The sequence below is a fragment of the Gopherus flavomarginatus genome, chromosome 10, assembly GCF_025201925.1.
Source record: "Gopherus flavomarginatus isolate rGopFla2 chromosome 10, rGopFla2.mat.asm, whole genome shotgun sequence".
Classification (NCBI taxonomy): Eukaryota; Metazoa; Chordata; order Testudines; family Testudinidae; genus Gopherus; species Gopherus flavomarginatus.
Genome location: NC_066626.1, coordinates 55,917,694 through 55,932,339, shown reverse-complemented (window position 1 = coordinate 55,932,339; position 14,646 = coordinate 55,917,694). Strand labels below are relative to the sequence as shown.

General features: G+C 42.9%; 1 protein-coding gene across 4 annotated transcripts in view; it reads left to right on the top strand.

The window, feature by feature from the left end:
* The window catches only part of LYPD6 (LY6/PLAUR domain containing 6), a 143,681-nt gene extending 129,851 nt beyond the window's left edge, over window positions 1-13,830 (top strand). For all 4 annotated transcript variants that reach the window (XM_050969365.1, XM_050969366.1, XM_050969364.1 and 1 more), the window contains 2 exons: window positions 10,091-10,221; window positions 13,192-13,830. In XM_050969365.1, coding sequence (XP_050825322.1) covers window positions 10,091-10,221; window positions 13,192-13,353 — 293 coding nt within the window. In that variant the 3' untranslated portion in view covers window positions 13,354-13,830. The remainder of the gene's footprint in view (window positions 1-10,090; window positions 10,222-13,191) is intronic.
* Window positions 13,831-14,646: the final 816 nt, after the last annotated feature.

Sequence of the window (14,646 nt, the reverse complement as noted above, 5' to 3'; positions counted from 1 at the left end):
TAATTAAACCATCACCAACATAGCACTGTCCACATGGGTGCTTTTGTCGGTGAAACTTATGTCGGGGAGGGGGATGTTTGCATCAACCCCCCTGGACCAACAATCGTTTTGCTGACAAAAGGGCCAGTGTTGACAAAGCCCTAGGGAGTGAGAGAAGCCCTGGAATCCTCGCCTTGAGGGAAGGGTTCAGCTAGAAAGGTGAAGAAGAGAGCTTGTGGGAGGTGGGATAGTAAGCACCCAGGGAAAGAGCAGCAAGATTAGCGATTATGCAGACCATGGCTGGAACCTGAAATAGTGAGTGGGGCTGGGTGCCAGGGGAAGTGGCACAGGACCTGGCCTTGGATCAGAAGACTCTCTGGAATGGCATAAAATGTAACAGAATCCTATTTGGAGAGCATGGAAAATATTTATTAATTTGCAAATTAGGCTTCTTATGTTCTGCTGCATTCCTTTAGGACACCAGGGAGCAACACTAAAAAACCCACAAAAACACTGGGAGGAAAAGTTTGGGTTCATACAAGGAAAAAGAACCAATCTTGAGTTGTTGGGAGAGGCAGGGCCGGCGCTACCATTTAGGCAGCCTAGGCAATTGCCTAGGGAGCCAGGATTATTGAGGGGGCGGCATTTTGCAGGGGGGGCAGCAGGCGGCTCCAGTTGACCTGCCGCAGGCATGCCTGCGGAGGGTCCGTTGGTCCGCGGCTCCGGTGGAGCTGCCGTAGTCATGCCTGTGGATGATCGACTGCTCCCGCGGCTCCGGTGGACCTCCCGCAGGCATGCCTGAGGCACTCCACCAGAGCCGCGGGATCAGCGCGGGGGGCAGCGAAATGGCCGTGCGCCTAGGGTGCGAGAAACCCTGGCACCAGGCCTGGGGAGAGGGGGGCTTTATCATCCACCAGATTGTATATAATGCATTGTGCAAAATTCTAATCATAATGGCAAAATGCCCATAGAAAAATCAACTAACATAAATTTGATTCAAACTAAAGCAGCTCAGATCTGGAGACCAGTTTTGGTCAGGTAGTAGAAATAATTTCCTACTTAGAGATAGTTGTGAGAATCTTTGAATCAAAGGTAGATTCTGCCTTTTGGAAAACTATTTATTTTTAAAAATCTTGCCTCATTTCTAATTGTTCCAGTTGACCTAACATTGAGCACAGCACAGAATCCCAGATCTGAATCCCTCTGAAATTTTGAAGTGTTTGAAATCCTGATAGGGATCCAAATTCTGTGAGTGCCCTTCTCTGCTTTTTACCTTCTCTTCATTTTCTCTTCCATGCTCTGAATGTCTCTCCTAATTCTCACAATTAATTACTTCCTGCTTTCTTCTTTCATTTCTTGCCCACACTGACATCCTTTATATAACGTCACCTTCACACTCCATTTGTCTCTCATTATTGCCCTTCCTCATTTTGTCTTGTGTTTCTGTGTGTTGGGAGAAATCCTTCTAGCTTGGTGGGACTATGTAGTCCCATAGTTAGCCTGCCTAGAATGGGGAGCAGAGAGTGGGCTGTGAAGAGATACAAGGGGACTGTGTACTTCCTGTGTACTATAAATAGTGCTTCATGGTTAAGGCTTCGTTTTAGTCACAGGTATTTATAGTAAAAGTCATGAACAGGTCATGGGCAGTAAACAAAAATTCATGGCCTGTGACCAGTCCATGACTTGTACTATATACCCCTTACTAAAACTTGGGGACAAGAGGGGTGGCTTGGAGGGGCAGCCCTGGGGATGCTGGGGGAGGAGGGGCTCCACACCCTGGGAGAGTGCAGGGATGCTCAGGGGAGGAGTGGCGGGGCTGGGGCAGGTTCCCTGCCCAGTTCCTGGGAAGCGGCGACCTCCAGCTCCTTGCTCCACGTGCTGCCTCCATTCCGCTCTGCCCCAAGCCCTGGTTCTGCTGCTCCCATTGGCTGGGAACTGTGGCCAATAGGAACTTTGGGGGCAGTGCCTGCTGGCGGAGGCAGCATGTGGAGCTAGAAGTGGAGGGAGGGGACTTCCTGTAGCACTTCTGGAGAGCCTCCTGCAAGTAAGCACCACCTCACAGCCCAATCCCCAGCCCTGAGTGATCCCCCCTCCCTGCTGCAACTCCTGCTGCTGGGGGCGGGCCCAAGACTGCTCGAGCAGCAGTCGATGCAACTGGCCCTTGGGCAGCCCGAGCTGCTCAGGTGGCTCCCGGGCCAGCTGCACAAGCCTCTGTAGAAGTCACTGAGGTCACAGAAAGTCATGGAATCCGTGACCTCTGTGGCAAACACGGAGCCTTATTCATGGTGTCTCTCTCCCCAGTGCTATTGAGAGGCAGACAGGCATGGCCAGTTGATCAACACTACACAGATCCACTGGCCAAGCATATCCTTCCCATAGATAGGGGAAGCCCAAGGGTATAAACTATCATAATCCAACCACTGCAGAACAGGTGTGTGAGTATCCTCCACTTTGCTGCTGGATACATACACTGGTGTACGCCTTCCTCTAAAAGCTGTACAAGTCTCCTTGACTAAGTCCATTTTCTTGAGCCATTCATAGGGGGATCCAAATTTGACCCTATCAGAGTTACTATTGGAGCAGCAAGGAGAAGTTTACAGTAGTCGAGAAATATTGCTGACTGACCCTTTGCAACTGAATCTACAGAACTCAAGATGTAAGCAGCTGATGTTTTTGGAAAGCAGCCTTCATCTAGCCAGTTCTTTTCAATAGGAACTTAATATATATTTAATAATGTCCTTTAGCTTTCTCATCCAGCATCTCTCTGAATTGTGTACCTAGATTTGGTGAAAATCTGTTAGTCTAAGGTGCCACAGGACTCTTTGCTGCTTTTACAGTTCCAGACTAACACAGCTACCCCTCTGATACTAGATTTGGTGGTGATTGGCCCATTGCAAATGCCTTCCGTAGGCAGTGCTTTTCATGCATCTCGGAAACCAAAAGACAATAGTCCCAATAGCAAAGACCAGGCATCCTGTGTCTCTAGACTAAACTAAAGAGCTGCAGGAAATCCTTTTGAATTTAATTTGTTTTCTTGAGAGTTTAAAATAATGTAACTTCAATAACAATGAAAGATCAGAACAGCTTGTGTCAAATCATGGCAACAGTAGCAGTTCCCACCCTGTTTTGGCGAGAATACACATTATTTTAAATAATTGACAACGATGATAGTGACTAAAAACAGTCTGCAGACTAGTCTCTAAGACACAAAAGAGTGACTGCAAGGCTTGCTTTTAATACAAATCTTTCCTAGCTTCAAAGAATCACTGATTTAAACATTAAACGGAAGCCAATAGCTAGGCAATGCCAATTGCTTTATTTTTGGAAATCATGTTTCCAATGACTCTCTTTATTTCGTTAATCAGGCTTATGCAGACCAGCTTTTGATGGTATGTCTGTGAACTACTCTTGCCACTCTATCTTGTATTAAAGCTTGTTTGTTTTACCTGCTTGTAAAAATGCTTGGTTTCTCTTACATCTCACCACAGCAGGATCACGACATTTTTACAAAATATCGGCTTTTGGAGCCCAGAATCGACCACGTGGAAATTCGAATCTATCTTTTTATCTTTAGAACAAAGAACCCCAAATCTCCTTAGAAGGAGTTATCAGATAGCATTTTGCTCACATAGCATGGAGCATTTAGTCCTAAAACTATCCAGGTACATTGGGAACAGTGTACTTTGTAGCTGGACTTTAGCCTGAACCAAGCTCAGATTCACTGTATGTCCTGCTTTATTTATCTTCAGAGGCTGAGAAAAAGTCCTTGTGTGCCACCTCCCTATAGTGGCATTCTTTAGAATGAATGGAAAATAATAACCTAGACAGCATGGTGTTACTTTGGTGTTGGGTAGCAGTGCATGCAACACACTCTGTCTTACAGCTCTGGCTCTTTAAAGTGTTCCTGTCCTGCAGGTGATTTCCATGCATTCTTGTAAGAAGCAGCTCTCCTTTTCTGCAGACCAAGTAGAATTTTAAAGGGCCAAGGCCGGAGTTGCTCTTTCTTTGGAAGAAGGAAAGAGTAATATTCATGAGCTGTTGCTTGCAGAAATGACAAGCGTTTGCACTGGCACTTTTTATCTATGACCATGGATTTTAGAACAGATGCAAAGGAAAGTCTAAGAGATGGACCGAAGCAGAACAATTCACAGCTGACAAATAAAAAACAAGTGTAGCTTGTCTTGTCTTGTTTTGCTTCTTTGTTTTTTTTTGAACGAAGCATTTATTCTGCTATCTATCACTTAATACTGATTTTAAACTGATGTAAATCTGTTGGTCCTGATTCTCTTCTCACACTATTGTAATTCAGGAATAATTCCACTGGAGTCAATCAAGTTACACTGGTGAAACTGAATGAATCAGCACTATTGGCTTACATGAGTCAGAATCAGGCTGAAAACTTTATCAGTTCATATTGTAAGGAAAGTCAGATGTGATCTGTATTTGTTCCTTCTGGATGCAAAATCACTGTCTGTCTGTTTGTTTTTTATCTTCAACTTTCCAAGCAAATACTTTTCAAAATAAACTAATTTTTCAGTATTTTTTAAACAAACTGAAAGAAGAAAAAATAATTTAATGTCACAGTTCTAGTAAACGGGCCTCAAAATTTACCTTATAACTGAAAATTGACCCCCAGGCTAATTGTGAAGACCTGATGTTATTTTCTCATTCCATAGGTCGGTGATTTTATCTTGGGTGAAGGGGAGCCTAGAGGAGTAAAGTTGTATCACTCCTTGCTCTGCAGTTATCTGAACCTTTTCTGGACTGTTTGTGTTAAGTGTTCTTGAAAGATAACATTCTCGGTATTGCATTTTTTTTAAATAACAGAAAATTTGTTTTAGTTAAATAGATATTTTAAAAAATTAAAACAACGAGGAGTCCGATGGCACCTTAAAGACTAACAGATTTATTTTGGCATAAGCTTGTGTGGGTAAAAATACAACTTCTTCAGATGCCCAAATAAATCTGTTAGTCTTTAAGGTGCCACCAGACTCCTTGTTTTTGTAGATACAGAATAACACGACTACCCACTGATACTTAAAAAATTAAGTCACTTTCACTGGAGCGTAAATGCAGACGTTACCATGGAAAGCACAGTTCTGCATAACTAACATTTAGTGCAGTGTATTATTAAAACATGAATGAACCCCTGGAGTGAACATGAGTGACTTACAGCATTTGCTAGAATGCAGAAGAGTGCAGGCTCATGCCTTGCCATTGTACGTTAACTTGCCCTCTCTTCTGGGTAGGCCCATCTCAAGCAGTATGTTAGTTATCCAGTTCTGTTATGACCCTGCACTTGGAGTATTCCTGATATTCAGTTCCTGAATGGCTACTGAGCAGAGTCTGACAACTGAGACAAACTGTTAAGCGGATAGGTGCCATCTGAAGCAGCATCAAAGTTATGACTGTCAGCTCCTGTATACATATTATATCTAAAAAACCTATGTTAAAAGCATAGTGGAATTGAAAGTCAAGCCCTCTCTGCTCCTATCCAACCTCCTAAGGCTCTTGCTTCCCTTCCCTTCTTCTACTAACAGACCCAAGCCTGAGCTCCTGCTCCCTCTTCTGCTCCCATCCAACACCACCCCTCCAGTGCCCCACCTTCTGCCCCCTTCACTTCTACGCTTGTTCAGCTCCCATGCACTCTGGCTCTTGTCCCACTCCCCCCACCACATTCCAGCCTCTGCCCCTTCTTCATAGAATCATAGACTATTAGGGTTGGAAGGGACCTCAGGAGGTCATCTAGTCCAACCCCCTGCTCCAAGCAGGACCAATCCCCAGATTTTTACCCCAGTTCCCTTAATGGCCCCCTCAGGGATTGAACTCACAACCCTGGGTTTAGTAGGCCAATGCTCAAACCCCTGAGCTATCCCTCCCCCCTATCTTCTCCTAGCCCATCCCCACTTAGGTCCTGTCCCCCTCTCCCAAGCCAGCTTCCCTGTGTCCAACACCACAGCATCTCTCATTGCTGGGAGGAGCAATTGGAAGGAAATGCTTGCTCAATACTTGAGGCTCCAGGATACTTAGCCACTCTGTGGGGATAGACATGTGCAGTCCAGTTGCTCATAGGAGCTGTGAGGGATTTGAGCATGCTCAATGGAGATGGAGTCTTTGGAGAATGTGCTACCAAGTGTCTGCTGAGCATGAGCAAACTGAGATTTTCCAGAGGCTATAACTTGTTCAAATGTAGGTGAATTTTCATGGTGATGGCAAACGGCACAGCGTGGAGGTGCCAGAGCTTGTTGACAGAATGGTTGAAAGAATTTCTCTTAACATGAACAAAACAGATTTTTCCCTAATCTTAATTATCTGAAATGGCTGAACTATTTTTGTTGCAACTTTAAAAAAAAAAATCTTTCTGAGACAGACATCCAGCCTGGGAAATTTTATCCTGAACTGTTTAAGTAGCCAAAATTATAAGTAACTAAAAAGAGGGTCTTATAATGGAAAGTGTTGGGCAACCTTAACTATAAGTGGCACTACGAGCTCTGCCTTTAATAACTGAAGCTGTATTTAAAGAGACATTTTCAAATGATAAATCATATATAATTTGTGCAAAAAAATGAATAAAAACCTTAAAATTTGGGTTAAATTTAACCTGATATGAGATGATCTTATAATTAAGGCAAGTATCTGGGAAACAGGAGAACTGTGTTCTGTTCTTAATTGTGTCACAGTTCCTGCATGGCCTTGGACACCTGAGTGCCCAAGAGATGATGCACAGATAAAGGACATTTACTCCATTATGTATTCTTCACTTCTGTGGTTTAACTTTATGTAGCGGGCAGGCCCATCAGCCCATTTTCTTACCTATGACCCCATCCACTTCAGCATACCAAAACTCTCACCTCCCCAAGTATTAATTGTAATGTAGATTTATCTGTTTCACTTTTACACTCATCTTTGCTCTGGGCTGCCTCTTGGCCTCTATATAAACCCAAGATATGCCGTCATCTTATCAGCTGTGATCACTGCACTTAGCCTGCTCTGGGAAAACAGGCAATGTATAACAAAAGGCTAGGATGCAGAAAGAACAATATTTTACTTCAGTCCCTTGAGAGTGTTTTTATATACATGTATTCTGAATCCAGGGAAAACAGATTTTATTTGGGATGATAAGAGCATCTTCGCTGATGCATGTAGAGGGAAGCTGGTAAATGCAAACATTGCAATGATTCTGTAAGAGCTCAATCCTGCAAGGTACTGAGCACATCTTGTGAAGTGCCAAGTGTTCTCAGTTGTCACCCAGGCACTCTGGTCCAGATACTTAAAGGTATCTAGGTACCTAACTGGCATTGATTTTAATAGATGTTAGATGCCTATATACCTTGGAGGATCTGGCCCTCACTTACACTTAAACATAGTTTGTTGCTCACTAAGGAGTCAATTCTGCAGGCTGCACGCCCCTGAATTCCAACGGACTTCAACAGGATTTCAGGGTGATCCTCGCCTTGCAGGAGATGCTCATGACCTAAGAAGTTAGGCCTTGTTCTGTTGCTTTACTGGTAATGGATTTTACGCTAGAGGCCCAATACTGTGACGTGCTGAGTCCCAGATCCTTAAAGGTATTAAATGGCACCTAATTCCCATTGATTTCAAAAAGATGTAGGGCCATGTCTACATCTAAAATTTTGCAGCGCTGGTTGTTACAGCTGTATTAGTACAGCTGTATAGGGCCAGCGCTGCAGAGTGGCCACACTTACAGCAACCAGCGCTGCAAGTGGTGTTAGATGTGGCCACACTGCAGCGCTGTTGGGCGGCTTCAAGGGAGGTTCGGGGAACGCGAGAGCAAACCGCGGCGAAGCTGGTCTCCTTTCCCGGTTTGCTCTCTCGTTCCCCGAACCCCCGAACAAGCAGGTCTCCTTCCCTGCGGTTTGCTGGGTGGTTCGGGGAACGCGAGAGCAAACCGCGGCGAAGCTGGTCTCCTTTCCCGGTTTGCTCTCTCGTTCCCCGAACCCCTGAACAAGCAGGTCTCCTTCCCTGCAGTTTGCTGGGTGGTTCGGGGAACGCGAGAGCAAACCCGGGAAAGGAGACCAGCTTCGCCGCGGTTTGCTCTCGCGTTCCCCGAACAAGCAGGTCTCCTTCCCTGCGGTTTGCAGGGTGGTTCCGGGAACGCGAGAGCAAACCGGGAAAGGAGACCAGCTTCGCCGCGGTTTGCTCTCGCGTTTCCCGGAACCACCCTGCAAACCGCAGGGAAGGAGACCTGCTTGCTCGGGGTTCGGGGAACGCGAGAGCAAACCGCGGCGAAGCTGGTCTCCTTTCCCGGTTTGCTCTCGCGTTCCCGGAACCACCCAGCAAACCTCAGGGAAGGAGACCTGCTTGCTCGGGATTCGGGGAACGCGAGAGCAAACCGGGGAAAGAGACCAGCTTGATTACCAGAGGCTTCCTCAGGTATGCTGGAATACCTGCTTATTCCACGGAGGTCAAGAAAAGCGCTGGTAAGTGTCTACACTTGATTACCAGCGCTGGATCACCAGCGCTGGATCCTCTACACCCGAGACAAAACGGGAGTACGGCCAGCGCTGCAAACAGGGAGTTGCAGCGCTGGTGGTGCCCTGCAGATGTGTACACCTCCTAAGTTGCAGCGCTGTAACTCCCTCACCAGCGCTGCAACTTTCTGATGTAGACAAGCCCTAAATATCTTTGAGGATCTAGGCCTGAGTGCTTTCAAGTCCCATCACCTTCAGTGGGAGTAGAGAGCACTCAGCATCTGATAAAATTAGGCTCTGACCTAGAATATATATTAAGTCTTGTGTTTGTAGTGACTGTAGATTTAAGCAAAGGCAGTCTGTTAGATCATCCTCAGAGATCTGAAATGCTCAATTCTGTTTGTCATGATATCACCACTGAAGTTCAGAGCTGGCCAAACTTACGACAAACATCTGGTATTTTTATTGCCCATGTTAACTAGTAACACGTTAGTTCAATAATCCTTCTCCTTGTAGTTGATGAATGCCTAAAAAGTGAAGAGTTTGTGAGACTTTCTTCCAGTTAAAGATAACAGCTGCACAAGAACATTCACTCTAATTTAATTACACATTTTTTCCCCATGAAAGCAGGCAGGATGTTCATCAGTACCCTACCAAGCAGGACATAAAAATGTTTCTTATGATTATATCATCTTACAGAAATAGGAAATCAGAGTCTGGTGTCTTTCTGTTTCCTTCGTAGATGAAGACAATTATGATTTTGATTTTTTTTTAATCACTCACACAATGGTTTACATTTTCAGAGCATTCCCAGTGGGAAAAGTGGAGGGTGTCATTGGCTTCATTACAGCTTGGGAAACATAGAGCTAGTTAATCCTCATAAGTGACCTGCAAGGTAGGGAAGTGCATTAATCATCATTTTATAGGTGCAGAAACTGAAGTATAGAGATGCTAAGTGACTTGCCCAAGAATACACAGCTAGCCAGTGGCAGAGCCCGGATTAGAAGACTGGTATTCCTGACCACCTGTTCAGTCCTCTGTCTAGACTATGGGAAGGATGGCTCACATTTGCAGGGATCTCAGTCATGAGGAAGGAAAGCATGTACATGAAGTAGTGGAAGAGAATCTTTAAACACACATAAATTGATGTTAAGGGGCATGAAAGGTCAGCTTTAGGGACAAAACGTTTATGGCGAATTCCTGCAATTGGTGTGAATTTAAGATTTTTTTTTTTTAGCTAGCAGTGCTATAAATTAGGGATGGTCGTGAGCTATTGATTTTTAGACCTGGATCCATACTGGAATGTTCAGAGTTTGGAGGTCTCTTTAGTTCACCCATGATATTTGGATCTATATCTATATATGACTAGATGACCTCCTGAGGTCTTGTCCAACCCTAATCTTCTGTGATTCAGTGATATGGATCAAAACTTTAAAAGTTTCAGAGATGTTTGAGATCTGAGGTGCTGTACAAGAGCTTACAGCACTAGTGTCTACGTATTTGCGGTTTGCTCTAGGATAGGAATTTGGTATATTTCTTCCATTTTTTGTTTTTGCCATGACTTTCTTTACTTAGTGATTGCATCCATATTTCCAGAATGTGAGCACAGCAGATCTGTCAAGTACGAATTACAAATAGAATTTGTCCAGAACCAAAAATGCTTTTCTTTCTCTTTCTAGGGACAAGATACTGTTACACTCAACACACATTGGAAGCCAGTGGAGAAAGTATATCTGTCACTAAGCGCTGTGTGCCACTGGAGGACTGTTTGTCTACTGGATGCATAGATTCAAAACACGAAGGCCGCAAGGTTAGGAGCAAAAACTATTTGCTTTGGTACAAATTGCAGAAATCTTCTGCTCTTAGCCAGAAGTCTGACACGTACAACAGGTGGAATAATATTACCAAAATTGTAATGTCTCTATTTTTGATCAGTTCTTTGCTACATTCATGTTGCTTTGTTTTGTAGAAAAAAGGGAAGTGATCCTTTTAAGCGTGAGGTAAAGAGGATTATGGGCTAACTCCTTCTCCCACTGATGTTAGTGATTTAAGTGAATTTGGTCCTTGTTAAATAATGGGAGCATATAATTTGCATGAACTCTGCAGATCTAGGTAAAATCTGTAAACATTGCACTTACAAATACAGGAACAAATCCTGAAGTCCTTACTCAAGTTTTTCCCAGTCACAAAACTCCCTTTTCTCAGGCAAAGGAAACTTTGCCTGAATAAAAATTGGTAATAACTGAGGATGGATTTGGGCCAGTATGTATGTACACAGATTGAAAGGTGCAAAACATAAACACAGGAAAGAGTAACATCATCCCACCCTCTTCGAGGAATTAAAATAATGGGTCTAAAAGATGAAAGACAGGGACATGGCTAGACATTTTTGATGGTATATTAAAGATCCACTGGTACTGCAGGAAAGAGAGCTATTCTAATGAATCTGAAAACAATTTTGCTTATACTATTATACTTTCTGCTTTTCTCAGCCCAGTTCTTTTTAATGAGTGGGGACATTGTCCTGTGAAGTGTTTTTGTAGCCCCACCAATGTAGGGCATAGTAAGTAAGAGCACCCGCCAGTCAATAGACATGAGGTGACTTATTTATCCTACGCTGGATAAAATACTCAGAGTAGACATTCCATACCTGCGCCAGATCTTCTAATTTTATCAGGAATGGGTTATTTTAAAAAGCTGTTCTACTGAAAAATAAGTCAAGATTTCAAACTCCAGACATATTTCAAAAGTAGGTTTCAGTAGGATATTCTTATGAGTAACCAACCAGGCTCTGTTCCCTGTGGTATTCTAGCAATTTAGGGCCATAGCATTCCCTCCTTCCTGGGCCACATGAAGCTCTGTGAAGTTCTCCTACACATTATCACTTGATGGTGAGGGACAAAAGAAGCAGGGGCAAACCAGTGGCTCCCCCACTATTCGCAGGAGCCTGTGTCATCTGTGTAGAGGCCATGTTCCTCTTGACCTGTTCCTGGCCTCCCACCTCTCTTTTGCCCCATGTCACTACAGTTTCTGCAGGAACCATGCTGACATGGGCTGGTGACCAAGAAACCAACCCTCCAGCCCCCAAAGAGGGGGGAAAATGAGAATGTTAATGTTGACTGGATAAGTTTTCCCAAATGACATTAAATATTGATACATCAAGCAGTAGCCCCAGGAAGGAATTCTCTTCTCCCTCTGCGAGGAGAAGTAACTTACTGTAGCCTTGAAAAGAGTGCAACTTACTTTTACGTGGTGCCTGGCCAGCTCAGTGGTTGATGCCTGAAAGTGAGGTGAAGCCACTCCGTCCGCCTCCCCCAAACCAAAATCACTTGCTCTTGGTGGCATGCAACTCCTCTGTCCCCTGAGCCAAGACCCAAGTTCCTGACTAGTCCTACATGTCCCTGCATAGTCATATAGGGCCACAGCACAATCTTGCCTGAAATGTTCATTTGCAGTGATGTCTGCTATATGTGGCTATGTGTCAGTCACTGGCACCAACTTTATGCTCCATTTTTTTAACAAGGGATATTGGACAGGAATCAACACCCCCTGAAATGTTGTGGTGTTTCCACTAGGACACACTTGTCATGAGGGTCTTGGAGGATAGTTAAAAATCCCATATATTCATTTCTATCTATTATCCTATGCTAGCATTCAGTAATTCTAGGATATGAGTGAGTGATATACCTTAAAATGTATCCTTTCCCATCTACACTTCCAGCATTCAGGCCAGTTCAGATGCGTGCTGTCCAACATGCTTCGTAAATCTTTCTGAATGTTGTTCTCAAATGTGACCAGTTGGTAAAATTTAAAATCTTTCATAACTAACTGTTGCGGAACTGAACTTATTTCTCTCGGCCATTGAACTCTTAATAACTGAAGTGAATTGCCTGGGTAATTAAACTCCAAGACAGACTAGGGCTCTGATCCTCCAAGACAAAACCACAAGATAAACTTTATAAATGGGATTGGGCGCAGTCCCACTGAAGCTGAATTTACTTTACACACCTTATACTACATCTTCTTTACGCTGCCAGAATGATGTAAAGGGGTCTTAATGTAACTGAGAATTCAGGCCTTTGAATAGTATTTATTCACAATAGACTGTATCCATAGAACATGTATCTTGGTGTATTTAATTAGCCTAGATATCAGGTGATGGGCACCTAGAAAGGCCTAGATAAATACATGATTAATTTCTGAAAGTTATGCTACATATCTCATGGACTCAGCTGTAAGCATACATCCAAAACGGGTATTATTTTTTAAATGACTTGTTCTGAAAAAAAGTATATTTATTTTAAACTGAATGCTACAGCCCTCTCTATGGCAGACATCACTTGTCCAGGCCATGCATCTGTCCTGGACAATTCTCCTGACCACCTGACCCAGTGCCAGACCCCCAAATTACTATTCTGAACACCATAATACTATCCCAGACAAATTCAGTGTCTCCAGGCCTCTCTGGAGTAAGGAGGGGTGACTGTAACCATACTCTTGTTATTTGTATTGCAGTGGTCCCTAGGAAGCCCCACAGAGATTAGGACACCATTGTGCCAGGCAGTGTACAATTATAGAATAAGAGACAGTCCTCACACCTAAGAGCTTACCATGGAAATAGACAGACAGACAAAGAGTTGGGCAGGGATATAACATTTAAGCAGAATGACCAATGTGATAGTTTGCAAACATCATGATAAATCCACTCATTAGTCTGAGGTACTGAGGTATCTTCCAAAGTGGAATAATTCTGGTTACTGAACAGTTTTATTTCTTTCAGATCTGCACTTCCTGCTGTGAAGGAAATATCTGCAACTTGCCATTACCCAGAAATGCAACTGATGCAATATTTGCAACGACATCCCCTATAAATCAGACAAAAAGACTTTCCCAGCGTATATCAATAATAACATCATGTCTCCTGTTGGTATTTACTTCATAGCGATGTCATAAGGTGCCATTTGTCTAGTTGGAAAAGCTTAACTGGATGAAAACCTTAGTATCAATATATGACCTTATCTTAATATATGTTCACAATCTTAGTATTTCAACAACATTCCCAAAATTTTAATTTCTTCTTGATTTTTTTTTTGATTAATTTTGGTTAGTACTGCACCTAAATGTTCCTGAAGTGTATTCTCCTGAAGGGGAGAATAATCCAATTGTTTTCACTTAATATTTTAAGTAGAAACACATTTGAAATATTTTCAAAGCTAGTGGGTCACCCATATACATGGGTACATAGAATATTCTTGAAATTTGTCTACTCTCTGTGAAGTGGTAATATTTGTTAAAAATATATTATGCAGCTATAGAATCATATAATTTGATTATTTGAAGCTCTCTCATGAAGGAGTATTTATTTACTGATTCCAACAATAATTTGATTATCATATCAATCTTTGGCACCTTCCTGATTGTTTGGCTAACCTCCGCTCTATACGCCTGCCGTCGTCTTTTTTATTTTTTTATTTTTTTTATTTTGCACACTACAAACTTCCATGGATCTGCTGCTTCTCTCTCAGTGATGTAAATCAGGGTAACTCCATTGAGCTCAATGGAGTTACAGCGGCATAAAAGTAACATTAGAGGAGAACTGGGTCCAATGGGAGATTGGGAACAAGCTCCAGCTGTTCACAGATGCCTTCTCTAAAGTAATCCATCAACAGTGAAAATGTTTTTTTTCTTCACATCTGACTGTTAAAATGTTTGGGTGTGGTGCTGAGCATGGTGGTGTTACCTGTTGTAAATACTCACTCATTCTGTAAAGAATGACATCACACCTCCATTTTGTAAGTCAAGCCTGAGATATTTTAAAGACCTTAGTTTTTTAAGCTTTATTGATCGAAGCATGGGCTAAAATACAAGCAGCCAGTTTTAGTGTGAGAGGAAAATGTATATTAAACGCTATTTGAAGGCCTCCTGTGGAATATGATGGTGCATGACAAGGCAGCACAGCAAATAGTGCTTCACAATTTTATTTATTTTTACATCTAGGTGCCCAGTCCTCCAAGGTGCTTAACATTGGCTCTAATTTAACAAAGCACTTAAGCACATGCTTATCTTTAAGCACATAAAAAGTCCCCTTGAACTCAGTGTGTTTTGGAACCACCACATAGATATATTCTGGCTTGAGTCCATGCATGCAAAACTCCTGGATTAAGAGTTAGAATAAGATATAGCTTACCTAAAATCAACTTTTATGACAATATTTTTAACTACCATTGTAGGCTGT